This window comes from Pituophis catenifer, unplaced genomic scaffold, assembly GCF_029215685.1.
Source record: "Pituophis catenifer annectens isolate HBS135680 unplaced genomic scaffold, rPitCat1.0.hap2 SCAF_14, whole genome shotgun sequence".
NCBI lineage: Eukaryota > Metazoa > Chordata > Lepidosauria > Squamata > Colubridae > Pituophis > Pituophis catenifer.
Window position 1 is genome coordinate 7,794,829 of NW_027256894.1, and position 24,928 is coordinate 7,819,756.

At 43.5% G+C, this 24,928-nt stretch overlaps 1 protein-coding gene across 1 annotated transcript; it reads left to right on the forward strand.

Moving 5' to 3' along the window:
• The first annotated feature begins 2,886 nt into the window (after positions 1 to 2,886).
• Positions 2,887 to 24,711, forward strand: CILP (cartilage intermediate layer protein). Its single transcript, XM_070953686.1, has 8 exons — positions 2,887 to 2,950; positions 9,373 to 9,456; positions 12,906 to 13,175; positions 13,769 to 13,954; positions 15,439 to 15,753; positions 17,882 to 17,990; positions 20,798 to 20,955; positions 22,277 to 24,711. The coding sequence occupies exons 1-8, from the start codon at positions 2,887 to 2,889 to the stop codon at positions 24,589 to 24,591; spliced, it is 3,501 nt and encodes a 1,166-aa protein (XP_070809787.1). The 3' UTR covers positions 24,592 to 24,711.
• The last annotated feature ends 217 nt before the right edge of the window (positions 24,712 to 24,928 follow it).

The following is a 24,928-nucleotide window of genomic DNA, read 5'->3' on the forward strand; positions in this document are numbered from 1 at the left end:
TTACCCAGACAAGGTAACATTATCAGTGCTAGTCACCAAGCACTGATGATGTTAGCTACTTCGAATAATGAAACATCTGCAAGAAAAGAACCAAGCTCAGAGAGCAGCAACGACCCCTCACTTCCAAGCGATTCCTCCAAACATGGTTTTTTTTTCTTTTTCCAGAACTTGACATCCATTGAATATTTTACAATCTTTCCAACTTAGTGGGCGGCATTCTTCCTAAGGGTGGGCTTCCCAGCGTGGGAACCGACGGGGGGCAGTTTGTTTTCATTGTGCAAAAAAAACAATCCCTGACTCCACATTTCTCTCCCTTACAAGCTCTGGTTTCCTAGCGGTCGGACCAGGTTTTCCATCTGTGTGGCTCAATGCCAGCCCCTGAACTCCATGCAGGGCTATAAAAGGGACCCTCCGCCGTTAGGAAATGCTGAAAGCCGATGCCTTGAACAGGACTTCAGAAAAGACTTAAAAAAAAAAACACCCTGGTAAGCTTAAACACTTTCTAACCCTTAGAATTCCTAGATTTCGACTGAAAGAAACAGCAAAATTTTCAACCGTGAAGGCTATGATTTCTGGTGTTACTTGGTGTATAGAGGATGGTGTAGTCGTGTAACGGGTTTTTTTTTATGTTGCAAACAAAAGCAGAGTATAACCTTATTTTGTTAACCGAGTGTTTATTAAGGAAGATGTTTGGGGAGGCGCAGACGTATTTCTACATGTAATGCTGAACAAAATATATGACTTTTTGCGTAGTGCTTTATCCGCCTGAGCAGACCGTTTAGGATTTGCAGGGATTATTTTAGATGGGAAGACAGTTTGAAGGCATCTCGAAGGCATATCTTAAATGGGAAATGTATGAGATTGCTAACCAGGATGGTGGTGGGGGGGAAATGTTTCTAGTTTGTTCCTGTCCTGAAGGTAGCTTAATTTTATTCTTCCCATTAAGGCGCAATTCATATTTTTCGCAGTACACATCATAGTTAAAAATATGGTTAAATCTGATCTGAAGTTCTGTAAAGACATATCTGGGAATAAATGCCTCCAAAATCCCTGATCCTTATTTCTGAGGAGGAGTACACTGTTAAGGTGCAAAAAAACAATAGAAAGATTAGCCAAAGAGAAACAAATGGTACATTGAGGAGAAATTCCTTACTAGTATCTATCTCTTCCCACTTATGACTATAACTATGTTGCTTGTATCTTTCAATTATATTGTTTTATTTGTTTCTTAGTACCATTTGATAGTTTATTAGTAACCTTGACTTTCACTAAGTGTTGTATCTTTTTATTATTGATGAATGTATTTTATTCTCCTTATGTACACTGAGAGTATATACACCAAAGACAAATTCCTTGTGTGTCCAATCATATTTGGCCAATCAAGAATTCTATTCTATTCTATTTTATTCTATATGTTTAATTTGGTACTTTGAAGTTCATCTGTGCCTTTTTGATTTGATTCTACAATTCTAGATATATTCCAGTCTGGATAGAATAGAAATAGAAATAGGAATAGGAATAGGAATAGGAATAGGAATAGGAATAGAATAGAATAGAATAGAATAGAATAGAATAGAATAGAATAGAATAGAACAGAACAGAACAGAACAGAACAGAACAGAACAGAACAGAATAGAATAGAATAGAATAGAATAGAATAAAATAGAATAGAATTCTTTATTGGTCAAGTGTGATTGGACACACAAGGAATTTGTCTTTGGTGCATATGCTCTTAGTGTACATAAATACATGTACAAGATACATTCATCAAGAATCATAAGATACAACACTTAATAATAGTCATAGGGTACAATTAAGCAATCAAATCCTATTAGAAAACAATCAATATAAATTGTAAGGATACCAGCAACAAAGTTACAGTCATGCAATCATAAATGGGAGGAGATGGGTGATGAGAACGATGAGATTAATAGTAATGCAGACTTAGTGAATAGTTTGACAGTGTTGAGGGAATTATTTGTTTAGTGGAGTGATGGCATTCGGGGAAAAACTGTCTTTGTGTCTAGTTGTTCTGGTGTGCAGTGCTCTATAGCGTCATTTTGAGGGTAGGAATTGAAACAATTTATGTCCAAGATGCGAGAGGTCTGTAAATAATAGAAATCTAAATAAGCAGTTAATGCCAAGAGGCTATGGGGAAAATGTTCCTCCTTGTTCCCATAAATTAAAGCAGGGTTAGACAACTAATTTTCTAACGTTAGAGTTGGTACCATCTTCAACTGAGATGCCTAGGGAGAAGTTTCTCTGGTCATGATAACATTGTTCAGTTTGCCTGCTCCCAAGACAATGGGTCAGAGGAAGGTGAGGACAAAATCCGTCTATCATGCCTGGAAGCCATATTACCTGTGTGCCTTGAGGATCCAGGCCTGTCACAATCATAGCATGGGAAGTTGGGAGGGAATGAAGCAGAGATTGCCATAACAAACTTCTCTAAGAGAAGTTCAAGGCCATGGTGTCCGGCAGCTGTGCAAAGAAGAAATTGGAGGATGTCTTCTGCTCGGGAAAGAACTAATTGGAGCTGTGGTGGACATGTGGGAGATGTGGGCAAGGTCTTGAACTTTCTTGTAGGTGAGGAAAACCCGGAAGCTTTCAGATTCAGGTTTTCCTAGATGTGCCAATATGACATCCCTAATAAAAGTTAGCTTTGAGGAACTTCAAGCCTCGGAGTTTGATTTCGTTGAGGGTGTTACATGGAATCCAGATTGAGTCCATATTGATGTAAAATGTGTCTTGTTTTCTTCTTCCCAGGTTGTTCTTCCATTTGTGGAAAGCCAAGGAGATTTTAAAACCAGAGTGCGTGATGACCCAAATGCAATTTTGACCCACTTGGAAATTAGCATCGGAGAATCCTGTTCTGGAGTTCAAAGGATGATTGAATTACAGAGACAGCTTCTGCCTGCCTTCCTTTTCCTTGCAGTTGTCTGCATTTCTGGTGAGCGTGGCTGATCTTCCTCAGGGTTGCTACACACTTCATCTTGTGTCACAGAGCCAACCCAACCTAGAACTAAGGAGGAATTTTCCTGACAGTTAGAACAATTAAGCCGTGGAACGACTTGCTTCCAGAAGTCGTGGGTGCTCCAACACTGGAGGTTTTGAAGAAGAGATAGGATGACCATTTGAGTGAAATGGTATAGGGCAATGTTGGCGAACCTTTTTGGCACTGCCTGCCAAAACGGGAAAGCGCGTGTGCGTGTGCTGGAAACCATAAGAGAGCTGCCCCGTTTCGCACACGTGTGCCGGGGAGATGATCTTCTGGTTTCCGTTTCATGCATGCGCACCGGCCAGCTGGAGTTCATGCGTGCATACGCACCAGAAACCGGAGGACCAGGTGGCTGGTGGGCATGCACGTGCCGGAAATCAGAAGACCAGCCACCTGGCGCGCGCATGTGCACCGGGCAGCTACTCTGCCAATTTCTGGTGCTCCCTCATGTGTGAATACCAGCTGGTCAGCACCCGGAAACTGGAAGAGCACCAGGCGATGGCTTGAGTGCCCGGAGAGATGGCTCTGCATGGCACTTCCGGCATGTGTACCATAGGTTCGCCATCATGGGTATAGGGTTTCCTGCCTGAACAGGGGGTTGGACTAGAAGACCTCTAAGGTCGCTTCCAACTCTGTTATTCTGTTATCTGAGCCATGTTTAAGAAGAAATCCATTTCAACTCACACCGAAGCACAAATATGCCAAGAGAAATGATTGGTTTCCTACAATATGTTCAACCCAACTGTGCTGAGTCTCTCTAGGGTTACGTGCAAACCCAACGTATGATTTTTTTCAGATAAACTTTTAAACCCACATTCCTGAGTGATTACTGCATTGATTTTTCATGGTTTGGTAACATTGAGAATATAACTTTTTGTTTCCAAACAGTACATTTAATTTATTTTCTGATTCACAACAAACCACAAATAAGCCAGAAATGCTGGGTTCATGCGATATATTGTCACCAAAAGAGAAGCCAATATGTTTTAGTATAGATTATGGTACAATGAATAAAATGAATAGATAAAGGCCCAAAAAAGAAAGGAAGGGGGGAAAAATCTGTAAATTATTAATATTGTATTAGTATAAAATTAGCCCAGTCCTTCAATGTCTTCTTTAATCAAAATCATCTGGAAGCATATTTTCCCATCTTTTCATTTTTACGTTATTAAGACCACCCATAAGGAAAGTTAACCAAGTTTAATATTTGGAGTTCATGTCACATTTTTATTAATTTAGTTAAACATGTTGTTTGAATATAATCTACAGTATGTCTCTTTAGTTAAAAAGGACTTTTGTCTTTTATTTTGGTCGTTGAACTTTTACCATACAAATAGTACAATTTAATGCACAGTCTTTCATATTAGAATGTGAAAAATAGGGACGACGAATTGTCTTTTGAAAGTAAATTTACATCTGTTTGATTTTAGAAGTTTTTATTAGAATACACAATTTTGTAAAATGTTTCCAGGTTTTGCTCCCGAATTTCCCTTTGTAAAGCAAAGTTATAAACATAAACAATTTTTTGTTTAGTCTTATATGAACCTGTTTCAAATTTGCTCCTTTTTTTTTCCAAGTCCTTTGTTTTTTCCAAGAAAATATGGCCATCATAGCTGTACTCTCCCAGTCTGCATCGAACTGCCTGCCTTTCCGCTTTAACTAGGTTCGGTTGATTATTATTTTAATTAATTATTAGTCATGATTACATCATTATTATAATTATTGGCTGACACCTATCTTCTCAAACATTTGCAGGGTTTAGAAAAAGAGAGCTTAAAACTGACCCATGAGTTTAGTTCTTTGTGACTGGGTTACAATGTCTACGCCAAACAAGTCTTAGACGCCAGATGCATGACATTTTTCTGTAAAGATTAATCCAAGTGTTTTATACACTTTTATAGCTGCAGGATTTGCAACTGGATCTGTTCCTGCCCAGTGCTTCCCTACTATCCAAAATCTAACTCTCATCTGAGCTACTGGAGCAAAACCCTCCTATCTATTTGGAGAAAATGAGATAAACAGACTGAACCGTAAAGTTTTTGGTCAATAATAAAATGCCTTTTTCTAGCTTCAATGATGGGAAAAATAGTTTTCAACTGAGTTCTTTCCAGAAAAAAAACGGAATGCCAAGCCCCTTCCCTTGGGCTACCAAGAAAGCTGTATGAATATATCTGGATGTCTGTGGAGATTTTCAGTCATCCAGGTCATGGTTGTCCCCAAGGTGCTTTTTCAAGAGGCCACTGGATTGTCTTTGTTTTTCCTTGAAGACGTTTTGCTTCTCATCCAAGAAGAGGCTTCAGTTCTCAAGAGAAGCGAAACATCTTCAAAGAAAAACCAGAAAGTCCCGTTGCCTCTTGAAAAAGCACCTTTGGGACAGTATATCTGAATATTATCACTATATGGATAAATGCATGGCTAGGTTTTTGTTTTTGTTTTTTTTATTTGATTTATATGCCGCCCTTCTCCGGAGACTCAGGGCGGCTTACAATGTGCTCAGCAATAGCCTTCATCCTTTTTGTATATTTATACAAAGTCAGCTTATTGCCCCCACAAACTGGGTCCTCAATTTACCTACCTTAGAAAGGATGGAAGGCTGAGTCAACCTTGAGCCTTGGCGAGATTCGAACCTGCAGTAATTGCAGGCAGCTGGTCTTAATAACCAGCTTAATAACAGGGTGCCTTAGACCACTGTACTACCAAGGCTCTAATACCAAGGCTCTAAGGTTAAAATATATGCAGGATATGAATAGAATTTTATTTATTTATTTATTTATTTATTTATTTATTTATTTATTTATTTATTTATTTATTTATTTATTGTTCAAATTTATATGCCGCCCTTCTCCCGAAGGACTCAGGGCGGTGAACAGCCAAAGATAAAAAGACATAGAATACAAAATTTAAAAATAGTTTAAAACAAATTAAATAGTATTGGCCCACGACAATTAAAACACCCCCAATTTAAAATCAAATTAAGAACTAAATTACTCAATTAAAAGAGTTAGGCCAGCCCAGCTTGTTGGAATAGAAAAGTCTTGAGGGCGCAGCGGAAGGTGCGTAGATCTGGAATCCTCCTTATCTCCAGGGGCAATTCGTTCCATAGGGCAGGTGCCCCCACAGAGAAGGCTCTCCCCCTGGGGGCTGCCAGCCGACACTGTTTGACTGACGACACCCCGAGGAGCGTACTGGCCAGCGGGAGGCTCTTGGTGGCAGAAGGCGGTCTCGAAGATAGAATAGAATAGAATAGAATAGAATAGAATAGAATAGAATAGAATAGAATAGAATAGAATAGAATAGAATAGAATAGAATAGAATAGAATTCTTTATTGGCCAAGTGTGATTGGACACACAAGGAATTTGTCTTTGGTGCGTATGCTCTCAGTGTACATAAAGAAAAAATAAAATATATTCATCAAGAATCATAAGATACAACACTTAGTGTAGGATACTAATAAGCAATCAAATCATACTAGGAAACAATAAAACAATATAAGTTGTAAAGATACAAGCAACATGGATATAGCCATAAGTGGGAAGAGACAAGTACTAGTAAGGATGAGAAGAAGAATAGTAATACAGTCTTAGTAATTAATTTGACAGTGTTGTGGGAATTAGTTGTTTAGCAGAGTGATGGCATTTGGGAAAAAACTGTTCTTGTGTCTAGTTGTTCTGGTATGAAGAGCTCTATAGCTTCGTTTTGAGGGTAGAAGTTGAAACAATTTATATCCAGGATGTGAGGGGTCGGTAGATATTTTCACAGCCCTCTTTTTGACTCGTGCAGTATTTATTGTTGTTGTTAGTTGCGAAGTCATGCAGTATACAGGTCCTCAATTTTAAATCATTACAAGAAGCAATAGATGGAAACTGATCAAGGAGAGATTCAACCTAGAAATGAGGAGGAACTTTCTGACAGTGAGAACAATCAACCAATGGAACAGAAGTTGCCTTCAGAAGTTGTGGATGCTCCAACACTGGAGGTTTTAAAAAAGAGATTGGACAACCATTTGTCTGAAATGATATAAAGCAATGATGGCTAACCTTTTTGCCGTCACGTGCCAAAAGTGGGGGGAGCACAGGAAGGTCGCCTACGTGTGTGCCCACACCTATAATCCAATGCGCCCCACCCCTACGCATGTATGTCCCCCTGCTTTTAGCACGTGATGGCCCGGTGGGCCCGGTAGGCCCGTTTTTCACCCTCCCCAGGCTCCAGATGCTTTCTAGGAGCCTGGGGAGGGTGAAAACAGCCTTCCCCACCCACCCCCCGGGAGACTGGAAGCAGCCCATTTCCCAACTTTCGGTGGGACCGAAAGGCCCAAAAATCAGCTGGCCAGCGCACACATGCGCGCTGGAGCTGAGCTACAGCAATGCTCATGTGCCCACTGATATGGCTCTGTGTGTGCCACCTGTGGCACCCATGCCATAGGTTCGCCATCACGGGTATAGGGTTTCCCGCCTGAGGAGGGGTTGGACTAGAGAACCTCCAAGGTCCCTTGTGATTCTGTTATGATGGGCAGAGTGCTGCAACTGAAACCCACCTGTACATATAAAAGATGAGAGGCTTCTATTGTGATGCTGCACCCACTATCTTGCAGAATTTTAACCCACCTGTAGATGTTACTGGCTTGGAACCAAAGTCACCTGAAAGGAGATGACTTTATTAGATGTATAATACCTGTTCTTGTCAATAAGGAACACCCTTATTGAAAACCCTCCAAATTTGGATGGAAAGAAAAGCCCAGTGGGAACATTGTTGTTTTGCTGTCGTGGGCCTGGTGGCTCAGCAGACTAATAGCATTATGATTAACACCAGCTGTCTGCAATTACTGTAAGTTCGAATCTCACCAGGCTCAAGGTTGACTCAGCCTTCCATCCTTTCTAAGGTAGGTAAATTGAGGACCCAGATTGTGGGGGCAATAAACTGACTTTGTATAAATATACAAAAAGGATGAAGGCTATTGCTGAGCACATTGTAAGCCGCCCTGAGTCTCCGGAGAAGGGCGGCATATAAATCAAATTAAAAAAAAATGCTCAGGGCTGGATTGGGACAATTTCTGAGTTTTGTATTTGCTTTGCTTCCCGAGGTTGGATGAGAAATTGAATTAATAAGAGGGAAAAGTCAAAACAGTCACGGCAATCCTTAGAGGTGTCTTGTTCTATGTGAGCTTGCAAAATCTCCTACCGGGAGAGGATGGAGCTGTGTCAACTAACTTTTCCTTCTCCTGTCTGGATTTTGATTTTATGTTTTTGTCTTGGGTATCAGCCGCTTTGAAAGTTTGAGCTTGATTGGCTCAGAAGGATGGGAAAGGACTTTCAAATCTTGTTTGGTCATCATGGCTGGGGGTGTCATGTGACTGGGTGGGAGTGAGTGACGTCGAGTTGGCCACACCCACCCAGGCTTTGTGGCTCCCGATGTTTTCTTTTTTGTGGGAAACGGGTCCAAATGGCTCTTTGAGCATTTAAGGGTGCAGACCCCTGGCCTTGAACATAGAATGAGAAGGGGGAAGGGGCCTCAGAGATCTTCCAGTCCAGCCCCCTGTTCAAGGCAAGAGAGCTTATACCATCCGGTCGAATGGTTGACCGGCGTTTCAAATCCAGGGGCCATTCTTGGAGAAAACAAGCAGGTTTAGGTTTAGGGTGACCCGAGGGTGACCCTACCCTTTAGGTTTTATGTTATTAATTTCTATTTTATAATATTTTTTCATAAAATCTTCCCTTGCTGCTGTACAGTTGCTGAGACTGCTATTAGCTGTGGTACAAAGCAACTCTCCCTGACATTACATGGCCTAGTGTGGCTACAGATAGTCCTTGACATAATAGAATGGAATGGAATGGAATAAAATGGAGAATGGAATGGAATAGAATAGAATAGAATAGAATAGAATAGAATAGAATAGAATAGAATAGAATAGAATAGAATAGAATAGAATAGAATATTTGGAAGGGACCTTGGAGGTCTTCTAGTCCAACCCCCTGCTTAGGCAGGAAACCCTACACCACTTCAGACAAATGGTTATCCAATCTCTTCTTAAAAACTTCCAGTGTTTTAAGGTTAGTTTGTTTATTTAAGCAATTTATATCCCACCCATTTTCACAATTCAGAATATATTCGAGTGAGCTAAAAAACAAAAGAAACACAGAAAGCCAAAATAAAACCAGAATTAAAACAACTCTAAAAACAACAACATTGATTAAACAATATTCAGTGTGCCAAAATGGACAGCAAGTGAAATATCTCATTCAGCCTACTCGTTGGGCTCACCCTAATTTCTTGGCCTCAGCATTTGGGGGGGGGGGAAGCCAGAATTTAAAAACAGCCTATTCTTTTTTTTTACAGCATTTTTTGTTTGTTTGTTTCTGTTTTTCCCCTCCCTAAGGTGAACGGATTTTAAAACAATCAGTGAGCTGGATCTCCAATGGACGAAAGCCCTACAGTCTTTTGACCAAACACAATTCAGACAGTAAGTCATTTTCCACTCCGTGCAGTTCTGTTTTAAGAAAGAATTAAGATGCCATATGCTTGTTATTACGTTTTAAACAACAAATTAAAGTGGGTTAATTTATGAAAGATCCTGTCAGTCTGTCTCTGTGCCCTTCGATAATGGAAAACAGATTAATCCTTGCTAAAGCTTAATTTGTTCTGGCTAACACCCCTAGAAACAGATCGTCTCTTTTTGCTAAAAGCTAAAGCCTAGTCTACAGTAGTTATCAACAGTTTATAAGTCAGAGATTTCCTGACATCGTAAATCACAACAGGGAATCTCAGTTTTAACAAGTAATTTACTCTGAAGATTAATGTTAGGTTAATTGCCGCAAACACAAAGTGTTTAAAATAACAGATATTTTTAAAAGCTATGTGCAGCCTTAATCCCCATTCTGAGTGAAATATGCAGGCGATCCTTAAGCACAAAATGCTGTGGACAGAAGACAGATTCTCCTAACTCCATCAGTGGTTTCAAATTTTTTTACTACTGATTCTGTGGGCGTGGCTTGTTGGGCATGGCAGGGGAAGGATACTGTAAAATCTCCATTCCGTCCCCACTCCAGGGGGAAGGATACTGTAAAATCTCCATTTCCACCCACTCCAGGGGAAGATTACTGCAAAATCCCCATTTCCTTCCAATCAGCTGGGACTTGGGAGGCAGAGAATAGATGGGGGCAGTGCCAGTCAGAATTTTTACTACCGGTTCTCCAGAATTGCTCAAAATTTCCACTACCGGTTCTCCAGAACTGGTCAGAACTTGCTGAAACCCACCTCTGAACTCCATCCATGCTGGAGAATGGAAGGATTTCACCCTTCGAATGGTGTGGGAGTATGAACGGATTTCTAAAAGATTTGCAAACCCTTCCATTTTCCACCATCCAGTCAGATCTGAAGAAGCTTCTCGGATGAGAGGCGAAACGTCTTCAAAAGAAAAAATAAGAAAGTCCAGTTGCCTCCTGAAAAAAGCACCTTTGGGACAACCATGACCTGGATGACTGAGCTATACAATTTGGGATGGACATTCTTGGAATGGTGTGGGAACATGAACATATTTCTAGAAAAATTGCAGATTACAGGAACCAGGAGCACCATTCAGGTGATCCTGAGGACACAGATAAACCTCCAAGTGCTTCAACGACCCTCTAAAAGGATGCAAAGGACCAGCTGTCTGCAAGGAATATAAATCCTTCCATTCCCCACCCTCCAGTCAGAGCTAAAGAAGCTTCTTGGATGATAAGTGAAACGTCTTCAAAGGGAAAAAAAACCCAAGAAAGTCCTGTTGCCTCCTGAAAAAGCACCTTTCTATCTTAAACAGCCTCCATTTTATTCCCGGCTTGGAACTGAACCTGGATAATTTAAAAGAAAATATTTATAAGATGATGTATCGCTGGTATTTAATGCCAGATAAGCTATCAAAGATGTATGAAGGCATGTCAAATGAATGTTGGAAGTGTAAAAGTAAAGAAGGGACTTTCTATCCTTTATGGTGGACATGTGATAAAGCAAAAAATAAAATAAAAATTGGAACATGATTCATATTTTAATACAGAAAATTCTGAAAATGAAGATAAAGATGAAACCCAAAACTTTTCTTTTGGGTCTAATAGAAAAAGACTTGGAGAAAAAACAATTGAAACTTTGATATGTTGAGCACCAGGGGTGAAATCTAACAGTTCTGACAGGTTCTGGAGAACCGGTACCAGAAATTTTGAGCAGTTCTGAGAACCAGCAAATACCGCCTCTGGCTGGCTCCAGAGTGGGGTGAGAATGGAGATTTTGCAATATCCTTCTTCCAGGAGTGGGGAGGGAATGGGGATTTTGCAGTATCCTTCCCCGGAGTGGGGAGGGAATGGAGATTTTGCAGTATCCCTCCCCTGCCATGTCCACCAAGCCACGCCCACCAAGCCACATCATGCCCACCAAGCCATGCCCACAGAACCGGTAGTAAAAAAAAAATAGGATTTCATCACTGTTGAACTCGATTATTATATGCACAAAAATGGAAGGACACTTCAATTCCCAGGATGGGCAAATGGCTGCAGAAGCTGATGGAGTTGGCTGAAATGGCAAAATTGACTATTTTGATTAAAGAAAATAATATTAACGCTTTTGTTTCCCCCTGGAGACCGCTTCTGAACTTTGTACTTGAAGTGGAAAAGAGTAAAACTTTGATTTTGGGTTTTACCGATTAGATTGATAAATGAGAAACGGTTAGTTTATATTATGATGGAAAAAAAGCCTCCAAAAAGTTGTGGTTTGATGTTAAGGCTTTATTCTACTGCAACAGAGAGTGTTGGAAGTCAACACTTCTCTTTCTTTTTCCCAACCCTTCCTTGCTTCTCTTCCCCCCAGCTTTCCCCCACTGCTTTCCTATTTACTTTTGTATTTTGTTTCTTTATTTTATCTTACAACTCAGTAAAATGTTTCACTTGGCAAAAAGCAGCCTCCATTTTATTCCCGGCTTGGAACTGGACCCGGATTTTCCTTCCTACAATAGTAAGGATGACAATCAATCATGGTATTCACTTACCTTCATTACCGGTTTGCAAATGTGAGCGTGCGCATGCCATCTCCACACATGCGCAGAGCCTCAAAAATGGGATGTGATGATGTCCGGGTAGGTGGGCGGAGTCTCCAGCAGCCTCTGCTACTGATTCACCCGAACTGGATAGAACCAGCCGGATACCACTACTGATGACAATTCCCCTTTCTGTGGCCATACGATTTGCAGTTCGCCTTTAGAATAGAATAGAATAGAATAGAATAGAATAGAATAGAATAGAATAGAATAGAATAGAATAGAATAGAATAGAATAGAATAGAATAGAATAACAGAGTTGGAAGGGACCTTGGAGGTCTTCTAGTCCAACCCCCTGCCCAGGCAAGAAACCCTACACCAAACAAATGGTTATCCAACATCTTCTTAAAACCTTCCAGTGTTGGAGCATTCATAACTTCTGGAGGCAAGTTGTTCCACTGGTTAATTGTTCTAACTGTCAGAAAATTTCTCCTTAGTTCTAAGTTGCTTCTCTTCTTGATTAGTTTCCACCCATTGCTTCTTGTCCTGCCTTCTGGTGCTTTGGAAAATAGCTTGACTCCCGCTTCTTTGTGGCAGCCCCTGAAATATTGGAAGACTGCTATCATGTCACCCTTAGTCCTTCTTTTCATCAAACTAGACATACCCAGTTCCTGCAACCGTTCTTCATATGTTTTAGCCTCCAGTCCCCTCATCATCTTTGTGGCTCTTCTCTGCACTCTTTCCAGAGTCTCCACATCTTTTTTACATTGTGGCGACCAAAACTGAATGCAATATTCCAAGTGTGGCCTTACCAAGGCATTATTAAGTGGTATAAATACTTCACGTGATCTTGATTGTATTCCTCTGTTTATGCAGAGGAATAGAATCTTTCTCTCTTTCTTCTTCAGACCAAGAAACGTGGACCAGCTGGTTCAACATTGATCATCCCGGTGGGAACGGGGATTACGAGCGCTTAGATGCCATTCGCTTCTATTACCGGAACAGGGTGTGTCCAAGTCCCATCCAGATCGAAGCCCGGACCACCGACTGGGTCCCCGCCACCAGTTCGGGCCAGGTGGTCCACTCCAGTGTCCACGAGGGATTCTGGTGCCTGAATAAGGAGCAGCCCCCGGGGCAAACGTGCTTCAATTATGCAGTGCGTTTTCTCTGTCCTTTGGGTAAGAGCGGTATTTAATTTTTCAGGAGGGGGTTGGGCAAATACAGGGAGTCCTCGGTTTACGACCACAATTTGAGCCCAACGTTTTCGTTGCTGAATGAGGCATCGGTTAAGTGAGTTTTTTGCCCCATTTTACGACCTTTCTTGGCACAGTTGTTCAGTGAATCGCTGCAATTATTCAGTTAGTAACATGGTTATTAAGATGATGATGATGATGATGATGATAATAATAATAATAATAATAATAATAATAATAATAATAATAATAATAATAATAATAATCTAAATTTATCGGACTTGAGCATTTTGACTCTCCAAAAAACCACCTTACTCGGAACAGCTTACATCCTCCGATGATACCTTAACAGTTCCTAGGACCTTGGTTAGGACTCGAGCTGCTCAGCTATTAACCAGCCTCAAAGGCTGTGAATCTCACCAAAGATATAATAATAATAATAATAATAATAATAATAATAATAATAATAATAATAATAATAATAATAATAATAGTAATAATAATAAGTCTTTTCAAGTCTTCTCAGACTCATCTTGCTCAACCTCCTAAGATGGCTGCTGGCTGTGTCTCCCTTCCAGGGTCTTTGGCTGGCAATTCCAAGTCCGTCTGGTCATCGTGGTCAACGTGGAGCTCCTGTTCTGGAAAATGTAACCGAGCCGGTGTGCAGACTCGGAGAAGGATGTGCCTTGCGGATACTTTCATGGATCCGCGCTGCAAGGACATCAGCGAGGAAGAGAGGGCTTGCCTGGGACCCCCTTGCAAAGGTATTTTCTAGGAACCTGATGGCCGTGCAATTAAGTTCAGCAATACGCATGGAGCCAGGGACATCTAAAGCGGGGAAGGGGCTGCTGTAGAAAAAGGGGGAAGCAGCTTTGACTACACAAGTGAAAGAAGGCTTAAGCCTGCCTCTCTCAGGGGCTGGAGATAAGATGATGGCAACATCTTGGAGACCCAGCAGAAAAGAGGTTGCCCCAGTTGTACTTGTACCAGAGGTGAGTTTCACCAGGTTCTGACCAGTTCTGGAGAACCGGTAGTAAAAATTCTGAATGGTCCCGCCCCCATCTATTCTCTGCCTCCCAACTCCCAGCTGATCGGGAGGAAATGGGGATTTTGCAGTAACCTTCCCCTGGAGTGGGTGGAATGGAGATTTTACAGTATCCTTCCCCTGCCATGCCCACCAAGCCACGCCCACCAAGCCATGCCATGCCCACCAAGCCACACCCACAGAACCGGTAGTAAAAAAATTTGAAACCCACCACTGACTTGTACCATGAGAAAGGTCTGTATAGGGCAGGGGTCCTCAAACTTTTTAAACAATTCAAAGTCCCTCAGACTGTTGGGGCAGCCAGACTGGCTGGGTGGGCATGGCTAGGTGGTCATGTGACTTGGTGGGCATGGCCAACTTAGAAGTCCATTAAACAATACACACAAATTAAACTCTGGTTTAGCTCCGTGTTTCTCAACCTCATCCACTTTAAGATGTGTGGACTTCAACTCCCAGAATTGTAGAACAGCTGGCTGGGGGATTGCTGAGATCTTTTTGGCATTTTGGTGAGGTTTGGAAAACCCGTATCCAGAAGCAGGGGTGAAATGCTCCCGGTTCGGACCGGATCACCCAATCTGGTAGCAATGAAGGTGGGTGGTTTGGAGAACCGGTAGCAAAAATCCCTGCCCCCCCCCACCATGCCCAGCTGAGCCGTACGATCATCAGAGGCTTTTTTTTTTTTTTAACTTTTAAAAGCATTTTTTCTACAACCTCTTCGGCCAAAAAAATGCTTTTAAAAGTAAAAAAAAAAAAAAAGCCTCTGATGATCCTGTGGCTCAGCTGGGATCATCAGAGGCTTTTCAAAGCATTTTTTTCTGCAACCTCTTCAGCCGAAGAGGTGGTAAAAAAAATGCCTTGAAAAGCCTCTGACGATCCCAGCTGAATTGCTTGATCGTCAGAGGCTTTTCAAAGCATTTTTTTGCAACCTCTTCGGCTGAAGAGGTTGTAGAAAAAATGCTTTGAAAAGTTTTTTTTAAAAAAAGTTGGCCATGCCCACCCAGTCACATTACACCCCCTTTCCCCCCACCAAGCCACGCCACAGAACCGGTAATAACAAATTTTACATTTCGCCCCTGTCCAGAGTGAAAAATGACTTGTTTGTTTCCTCTTCCTCCTCATCTGTCTGATTTTAGAGAGAAAGAGACAAAAATAACAATAATAATAATAACCTGGAGTCACTCATGCTTTTCTTACACCTTTCAGTTTGCAACATGATGTGCTCCAGGGGTTGGGCGAATGCCGACTGCAGCGCATGTTTTTGCCAAGAACATTTACTCCATGGCACCGTTGCCCTTCAAGATGGCGCCCCGGCAAATGGAGCCCACCTCTATCTGCAAGCGAAGCCATCGAAGTTCTTAACAGAGTCAGGCCACAATGGGGCCTTCGAGATCCCTGGCGTGTGCCCCGATGGAAAAACCACCCTGCAAATTAAAAAATCCAAGTATGCGACGGCTGTGATCACTTTGTCAGAGAGTGCTGAAAATTACTCGGCTGTCCGTATCTACTTGAAAAGAGCAGGTAAGGAATCTTTGGGCCCCAATTCAGCGGCAGAATAGACTTCATGATTCTTGCGGTTCCGTAGGATTGGACTGTGATAACTATCATGCATGAGCATATCAGCATTCTGATATGTAATCAGAATTGCTCTCACAGTGCACGCTTATAGCAATAGCACTTAGACTTAAATACCGCTTCATAGTGCTTACAGCCCTCTCTAAGCAGTTTATAGAATCAGCCTATTGCCTCCAACAATCTGGGCCCTCATTTTACCCACCTCGGAAGGATGGAAGGCTGAGTCAACCTTGAGCCAGTCAGGATTGAACTGCTGGCAGCTGGCAGAATTAGCATGCAATACTGCATTCTAACCACTGTACAGGAAGGAAGGAAGGAAGGAAGGAAGGAAGGAAGGAAGGAAGGAAGGAAGGAAGGAAGGAAGGAAGGAAGGAAGGAAGGAAGGAATAGCAATAGCACTTAAACTTATATACCTCTTCAGTGCTTTTACAGCCCTCTCTAAGCAGTTTACAGAGTCAGCCTATTGCCTCCAACAATCTGTGTCCTCATTTTACCCACCTTGGAAGGATGGAAGGCTGAGTCAACCTTGAGCCTGGTGAGATTTGAACTGCTGAAGTGCAGCTAGCAGTCAGCTGAAGTAGGCTGCAGTACTGCACTCTAACCACTGCGCCACCTCGGCTCTTATGCGCCCTGATTATGTAAAACAAAAGGACCATGGGTGTTACGATAGCAGACTTCTAGTACTTGAGGGGCAGAGAAGATTTTATTTTATTTTCCAAAGCATAAGAGGACAGGACAAGAAGTAATGGGTGGAAGATCATTAAAGAGATCAACCTACAACTAAGACGAAATTTATTGACAATGAGAACGATCAATCACCGGAATGGCCTACCTCCAGAAGTTGTGGGAGCTCCATCGCTGGAGCTTTTCAAGAAGAGACTGGACAGCCATTCGTCAGGAATAGTATAAGATATCCTGCTTGAGCAGGGAGTCTACAGAGCCTGGATAGCTCTGCAGACAAAGGCACTGTAATTTAACACCAGCTGTCTGCAATTAAAGTAAGTTCGAATCTCGCCAGGCTCAAGGTCGACTCAGCCTTCCATCCTTTCTAAGGTAGGTAAAATGAGGACCCAGTTTGTGGGGGCAATAAGCTGACTTTGTATAAAATATACAAAAGTATGAAGGCTATTGCTTAACGCACTGTAAACCGCCCTGAGTCTCCGGAGAAGGGCGGCATATAAATCAAATTAAAAAAAAAAGATTAGATTAGAACAGGGGTCTCCAACCTTGGCAACTTTAAGCCTGGCGGACTTCAACTCCCAACTGGGGAATTCTGGGAATTCTGGACTAGAAGACCTCCAATGTCCTTCCAATTTGATTTATCTACTTTCTATGTTCTAATAGCAGAGAGCAGATCTGTCAGAAGATCTCTTTCTCAGTCCCAACCCATCTCACAAGGCTTGTTGTCTTTGAGGGGGTAAAAATAAGAGGAGGAAGGACTTTCAGGTAGGTTTGTTACCTTTATCTGAAGCAAGATTCAGCTGCCCATCGAATCGAGTCAACTTTTCCCAGACTGGATTCCTTGTCGATGTGTTGTTCGACTCAAAAATTCTCAGCAATGATCCCAGCGGCGGGGAAATTCTAGGCACTGAAGTCCATGTTTCTGTAAGAGGTTGAGGTTAGCATACTGTACATCCATCTTACACAGTGGTGGAATTCAAATTTGTTTACTACCAGTTCTGTGGGTGTGGCTTGGTGGACGTGGCAGGGGAAGGATACTGCAAAATCCCCATTCCCTCCCCACTCCTGGGGGAAGGATATTGCAAAATCTCCATTCCCTCCCCACTCCTGGGGGAAGGATATTGCAAAATCTCCATTCCCTCCCCACTCCTGGGGGAAAGGATATTGCAAAATCTCCATTCCTACCCCACTCTGGGGCCAGCCAGAGGTGGTATTTGCTGGTTTTCCGAACTACTCAAAATTTTCGCTACCGGTTCTCCAGAACCTGTCAGAACCTGCTGAATGGCAGAGATTCTTACAGGATCTTCTGGATGAGTCAAAACACAGAAGGTAGCAAATCTGGCCGTTGCAATTGGTGAGGAAAGGTTCAAATGTTTTTTTTTCCCTTTTTTAGAAAAACCGTACATGACGATGCATCCAGAAAACAAAGCCAGAAGAGAGGGTCAGAGTGTGTCGTTCTGTTGTCACGCCACTGGAAATCCATCACCTGGCAGATATTGGTGGTAAGAGACTAAAACGGGGTTACAGGAGGAAAGATAGGCTGATTGGTGGAGCCTTGGTGGAGCAGCGGACTAAAGCGCTGTTAAGTGCTTAAGTAGCATTTAGCTGCCAGCTGCCTGCAATTACTGTGAGTTCAAATCTCACCAGGTTCAAGGTTGACTCAGCCTTCCATCCATCCGAGGTAGGTAAAATGAGGACCCGGATTGTGAGGGCAATAAGCTGACTTTGTATAAACAAGAACACCGCTTAGGGGGGGCCCGAAAGCCCTACTAAGCAGGTATATACAAAAGTATGAAGGCCATTGCTTAACCCATTGTAAGCCGCCTTGAGTCTCCAGAGAAGGGCGGCATATAAATCGAACCAATAATTAAAGATTGCTTCCAAAATTAAAGATAATCCTTGATTTACAAGCAAATTGGGACCAGCAATTTCCATTGCTGAGCAAGATGGTTCAGTGAGACATGCTTGATTTTACAACCTTTTTTTGGCCAGGGTCGTTAAATAAGTCACGGTAGCTTTTAAGTAAAAAATAATACCAGGTCGTTAAGCGAATCTGGCTGCCCCCATTGACTTTGCTTGTCAGAAGACAACAGAGAAGGTGGCAATTCGATCACATGACTGTAGGGATGCTGGGATGCTTAAGTGCAAGGACTGATTGTAGGTCATTGTTTTTCAGTGCTCTTGTAACTTGGACTGGTTGCTAAATGAAAGATTGTAAAATTGAGGACTACCTATAGTTCCAAGTGTTGCAAAGCTAGCAATATCTTCATGTGAGGAACATCAATGCTCGGTACTTTCCCAGCATTCTCATGGGCTGGCAGGGGCATGCTGGGATCTGAAGCCCAAAGCCCATACAGGTAGAGGGCAGCAGGAAATGCATCTGGATTATATTTCAAGATTTAGGCTAGTTTCCAGATGGGTATTTTAATGTTTCATGGAATGTCTTAATCTCTACTGGACTTTCTTCTTCTTCTCCTCCTCCTTCCTTTAGTTGGAAGAGACCCTGGAGGTCTTCTAATCCAGGGGTCCACAACCTTAAATACTCAAAGAGCCATTTGGACCTGTTTCCCACAGAAAACACCAGGAGCCACAAAACCTGGTGGGCGTGGCCAACTCGATGTCACTCATACCCACCTAGTCACATGACACACACCCCAGCCACGCCTACACAGGTTTTATGTGGGAAACAGGTATCTCTCCGTGTCACTCTCTCTCTCTCTCTGTTTCTCTCTCTCTCTCTCTCTCTCTCTGTCTCTGTCTGTCTCTCTTTCTCTCTGTCTCTGTCTCTGTCTCTCTCTGTCTCTGTCTCTGTCTCTGTCTCTGTCTCTCTCTCTCTCTCTCTCTCTCTCTCTCTCTCTCTCTCTCTCTCTCTGAAAATCATAAAAAAGAGTCAGTGGCGTCTGACTACATATAGTCAGCAAGTACAGGAGCGCCTCGCTCCCACTCTGGAATATGGAGCGAATCTCCATCCCCTGCCGTCACCCTTATCTTCTCAGGCCAGGCAAGGAGTGACTGAGAGAGGAGGGTGAGGGGCGGGGCGGGGCCAGCCAGTGATGGGTTCAGCCAACAGGGAGCCACAGCAGGGGGACAAAAGAGCCGCATACGGCTCCGGAGCCACAGGTTGCCGACACCCCTTCCAGTCTAACCCCCAGCTCAAGCAGGAAACCCTATATCATTTCAGACCAATGAATGTCCAGTTTCTGTTAAAGGCTTCCAGCGATGGAGCACCTACAACCGCTGAAGGCAAACCATTCCACTGATTGATTGTTCTCACCATCAGGAAATTTCTCCTTAGTTCCAGGTTGCTTCTCTCCCTGATTAGTTTCCAACCACTGTTTCTTATTTTGCCTTCTTGTGCTTTGGAAAATAAGTCGGTCCCCGTCTTCTTTGTGAAAGTCCTTCTCGGATAACCTCACTAGATGGCAAAACCTGGAAGAAATCTGCATTTATAATACTGTTGCAATGCACTGTTGCAGAAAGCAGGGGATGGAGACACCCCCAATCCTCTACCCCCACTTCCTGAGTTAGCTGCAGTTAGGCCCAGCCTTGTAAAGTTAACCAGGTTGAGACAAACTGCCTTAAGTTAACTTTATAGCTCAACTTGCCTGGTGAGACAACTATTTTTCGCAGCCATTTCTTCCAAATTCAGAACAATTGGGGGGGGGAGGTATCTGAGAAACATCTGCTGTAGACCCCTAGACCAGGGGTGGGCTGCTGGGGGTTTGCAGGGGTTCGGGAGAACCTCTAGCTAAGGTTCTGTGCAGTTCGGAGAACCCTCAAATCCCACTCCTGGTTGGCCCCGCTTGTCCCTCCCCTCCCAGGAGTCCCCATGCGGCCCAGTTTGGATGCAGGTAAGTGCAGGACGCATGTGGAGACTCGGGGAAGGCGAAAAACGGGCCTGCTGGAAGTTTGGGAACGGGCCCGTTTCTGGCCTCCAGAGTCTGGGGAGGCCGTTTTCGCCCTCCCAGAGGCTCAAGGAAGGCCTCTGGAGCCTGGGGAGGGCAAAAACACCCCCTCACTCACATGGTGGTACAGGCCGACTAGATTCAAATAATTTAACAACCGGTTCTCTGCCCTAATAATTTCTTCCAACAACCAGTTCACCAAACTGCTCAGAAAGTTAACAACCGGTTCTCCCGAAGTGGTGCGAACTGGCTGAATCCCACCACTGTGACTAGGCCACGCCCACCATGGCCACGCCCACCCAGCGACCAGGCAGAAAACCCCTTGCTAAAATTTTTGAAGCCCACCCCTGCCCTAGACAGAAGATAGTTTCGTTTCTGAGTTGCCGTTCTGATCTTTCTTATAGGTTCCACAACGATACTCTGCTGGACCCTGCCCTTTATAAATATAAAAGCAACTTGATTTTGAAGAATTTGAAGATGAACCAAACCGGACGATATTTTTGTAAGACCAGCAATGAAGCAGGTTCGGTCAAGTCCCAAAGCGCAACCCTTTCTCTCATAGGTGAGTTGTTTTGGGGGGGAAGACCTCGGAGGGAGCAAGAAGTAGGCTAGGTCAGAGATGAGCAATTAATTTTCCCCAAGTGGCCAAATGAGAAAATGGACTGTTGTGTAGAGCCAAACCAATAGAGCTGTGAAGGTGTTTAAGCACGCATGCATGTATATCAGTGGTGGGTTTCTCCTGGTTCTGTCCGGTTTGATAGAACCAGTAGTAAAATCGGCGGGAGGCTTTGCCCACCCGCCCGGACATTATAAATGATGATTTGCGCGTGTGCGGCCCCGTTGCGAACCAGTAGTATAGGTAAGTAGAATCCACCCTTGATGTAAATGCATAAATTGGGGGCGGGGGATAAAAGCAATTCACACAGGCTGGGCAGGGACAGGCAAAAGGCAAGATTTGGCACAGGGATCCGTAAAATATTCAGATGTGGAATGGCTGGTGATGGTGGTAGGTATTATTATTACAGTTGCCATAAAGAAGAGGGAGGGTCAAGCTATTTTCCAAAGCACCAGAAGACAAGAGAAGAAACAACGGATGGAAACTAAGCAAGGAGAGAAGAAAGGCAAGAAAGGTCGTAAAATCAGGCAAAATTCACTTTAACAACGGTCTCTCTCAGCGGCAGAAATTTTGGGCTCAATTGTGGTCATAACTCGAGGACCACCTGCATTTTCTACTTTTGTGAGGGCTTTTCTTATAACTCAAACCAGGGTTAAATCAAAGTGGACGAAAGGATTTTTGCTCTTTTGAGGCACTCCGCTCCTCCACCTGGGTTTAGCATTTTTATTAACAGGGTAAAAATCCAAGACACCCTTTTTCTCTATCTCGGAAAAAAGTCTAGAAAAATCCAAGACGCCCTTTTCACTATCTAAAAAAAAAAAGGGGGGGGGGGTCTAGAAAAATCCAAGATGCCCTTTTTTTGTCTGTCTAGAAAAAAAAACAATCCAAGATGTTTTTCCTCTATCTAGGAAAAAAGTCTAGAAAAATCCTGGACACCCTTTTCCCTTTATCTAGAAAAAGAAAAACCCAAGATGCCCTTTTATCTGGCTAGAAAAAAGTAGAAAAAAATCAAAGACGCCCTTTTCTCTATCTTAGAAAGAAGTCTAGAAAAATCCAAGTTGCCATATTTCTCTTATCTAGAACAAGTCCCGGTGTCCCCTCACTGTATGAAGTTGCCCATTTGCAGGTTCCTCCTGCTCCGTATTGTGATCTTTGTAAAAAGTGACCTTACCACCAATGAAAAGGTAGACCATCCCTGGTTTAAGACAACTCTTACCAGTGAGATGGCCACAACTTGATAAGTAACCTATGGAATTGATTTTAACAGGAAAGAACCGAGCATCCTGTGACTCCAGGCCCGAGAGTTATCATATCCGACTGCCCCATGATTGCTTTCAAAACTCAACCAATTCTTTCTACTACGATGTTGGTAGATGTTTGCCTACGACATGCTCCGGAACGTTACGTGAAGGTTTCTGGTGCAAGGACACCATCACTTACTGCTGTGGGGTCTCCAAGATGGAAACACGGGATATAACATGTGCCGGCTACATGCTTCCCATCAAGGTCACGGTGGAATGTGGCTGCCAGAAGTGCACCGAGGTCAAGGTCACTGTACGAGGAAGAGCTGTGGCGTCTGATACGGGAGAGCCCATGAGGTTTGGTCACATCTACATGGGGAGCAACAGGATCAGCATGACGGGCTACAAGGGCACTTTTTCTGTGCAAGTGCCCCCAGACACCGAGAGACTGGTCCTCACCTTTGTGGACCGCATGCAAAAATTTGTAAACACCACCAAAGTGTTGCCATTCAACAGAAATGGCGGAGCAGTTTTCCACGAGGTCAGGATGTTAAGGAAAAAGCCACCGATCACACTAGAATCCACAGAGACCAACATGATTTCCTTGGGAGAAATGGAGGGAGAAGATCCGATCGCTGAACTTGAAATCCCTCCTAATACATTTTACAAACTGAACGGAGAACTCTACGCAGGGAAAGTGAAAGCCAGCGTGACTTTCCTGGACCCCAGAAATGTCTCCGGTGCAGCCACTGCACAGTCTGACTTGAATTTTGTAGATGCCGAAGGGGACATGCTTCCTCTGAGGACGTACGGCATGTTTTCTATGGATTTCATGGACGAAACGGCCACAGAATCGCTCAACGCGGGTCAAGTAAAAGTCCACCTGGACTCTGCTCAGATCAAAATGCCAGAACATCTACAAGGGATGAAACTTTGGTCTCTGAATCCACAAACGGGTTTGTGGGAGGAAGAAGGGGATTTCGAACTGGACCACAACAGGCGTGGAAAGCGAGAGGAGAGGACGTTTCTGGTGGGCAACATGGAGATACGAGAAAGGAGGCTGTTCAACTTGGACGTCCCCGAAAACAGACGGTGCTACATCAAGGTACGTGCTTACCGAAGCGAGAGATACCTATCCAGTGAACAGGTTGCAGGTGTGGTTGTTTCTGTTATCAACTTAGAACCAACCCCAGGATACTCTACTAACCCCAGAGCTTGGGGGCGCTTTGATAGTGCCGTCACTGGCTCTAGTGGTGTTTGCGTCCCAGCTTTCTGTGATGACCAAAATCCAGATGCCTACAGTGCCTACATCATGGCTAGTCTTGGAGGAGAAGAACTTGAAGCGGTTGCTTCCTCCCCCCAGCTTAACCCTTTTACTGTGGGAGTGCCACAACCGTACCTCAGCAAGCTCAAGTACAGGAGAACAGATCATCTGGACCCCAACGTGAAGAAAACGGCCTTCAGGATCAGCGTGGCCAAGCCTACTCCCAACATCACCGGAGAGAGCAATGGTCCCATATACCCTTATGAAAAGCTGCACGAGTGTGAAGTTGCTCTCCCCTCCGCGGCTCACTTCAGGTTTTACAGAGTCGAAGGAGACAAATACGACTACAACACCGTTCCTTTTAATGAGGATGACCCCATGAACTGGACGGAAGACTTCTTGGCTTGGTGGCCCAAACCAATGGAATTCAGGGCATGTTATATTAAAGTGAGGATCAACGGGCCCCTTGAATTGATTGTGAGATCTCGCAACACAGGGGGCACCCATCCACGGACTGTTGGCCAATTGTACGGCATCAGGGATGTGAGGAGCATCCGTGCTATGGGCCATCCTAACCTTTCAACAGCGTGTCTAGAGTTCAAGTGCAGTGGCATGTTGTACGACCAAGAACGCGTTGATCGGACGCTGGTGAAGATTATCCCTCAGGGCAGCTGTTACAGGGAGAATGTGAACAACATGTTGCATGAATATCTGGTAAACCACCTCCCCATGGCCATGAACAATGACTCCAGCGAATATACAATGTTGGCTCCTCTCGATCCGCTTGGACACAACTATGGGATCTATACCGTGACCGATCAAGATCCTCGGACAGCCAAAGAAATAGCTCTGGGACGATGTTTCGATGGGACCTCTGACAGCTCTTCCAGAGTTATGAAGAGCAACGTGGGCATTGCGTTAACGTTCAACTGTCACGAAAGAGACACGCGAGAAAACGTGTTCCAGTCCTTAAGGAACGTGCCCAGCAGGTTTCCAGCAAGCCCTTCTAGAGAGAGGACTGCCGTAAGAAGACGAAGTGAAAGTCCTGTAGTTAGAGTCCCTCAAAAAGTCCAATAAGCTTTGGTACCCTTGCTTCTCAACGGGCAGCTCTGTGAGAATCCCAGCCCCCGCCTATTAATTCATGAACTAGAAAAGACCCCACATCATACCAATACTTTTTGAGTTTTTATTCAATGATTTTACACATGCAATAAGAAATATGTCTGAAGAAAAGAAAATATAGTAAAAAGACAAGCAAGTAAAAGAAGAAAGAAAAAAAGCTAGATAATCCTTGCCAATATTGAGGGGTATGGGAAGGTTCTGCTTATGTAATGCTTTACATATCTTTCATGGTGTTTCATTGGCCTTCAGAGAAATGCAAGAAGCATTTTCAAAGAGCCAATAATGGATCAAA

Bases quoted from the DNA above. Each gene is read 5' to 3' on its own strand.
- CILP (XM_070953686.1), top strand. From the start codon at position 2,887: ATGATTGAATTACAGAGACAGCTTCTGCCTGCCTTCCTTTTCCTTGCA. The intron at 13,176-13,768 runs GTAAGAGCGGTA...TCTCCCTTCCAG, and splicing joins GCGTTTTCTCTGTCCTTTGG to GGTCTTTGGCTGGCAATTCC. The intron at 13,955-15,438 runs GTATTTTCTAGG...TACACCTTTCAG, and splicing joins CCTGGGACCCCCTTGCAAAG to TTTGCAACATGATGTGCTCC.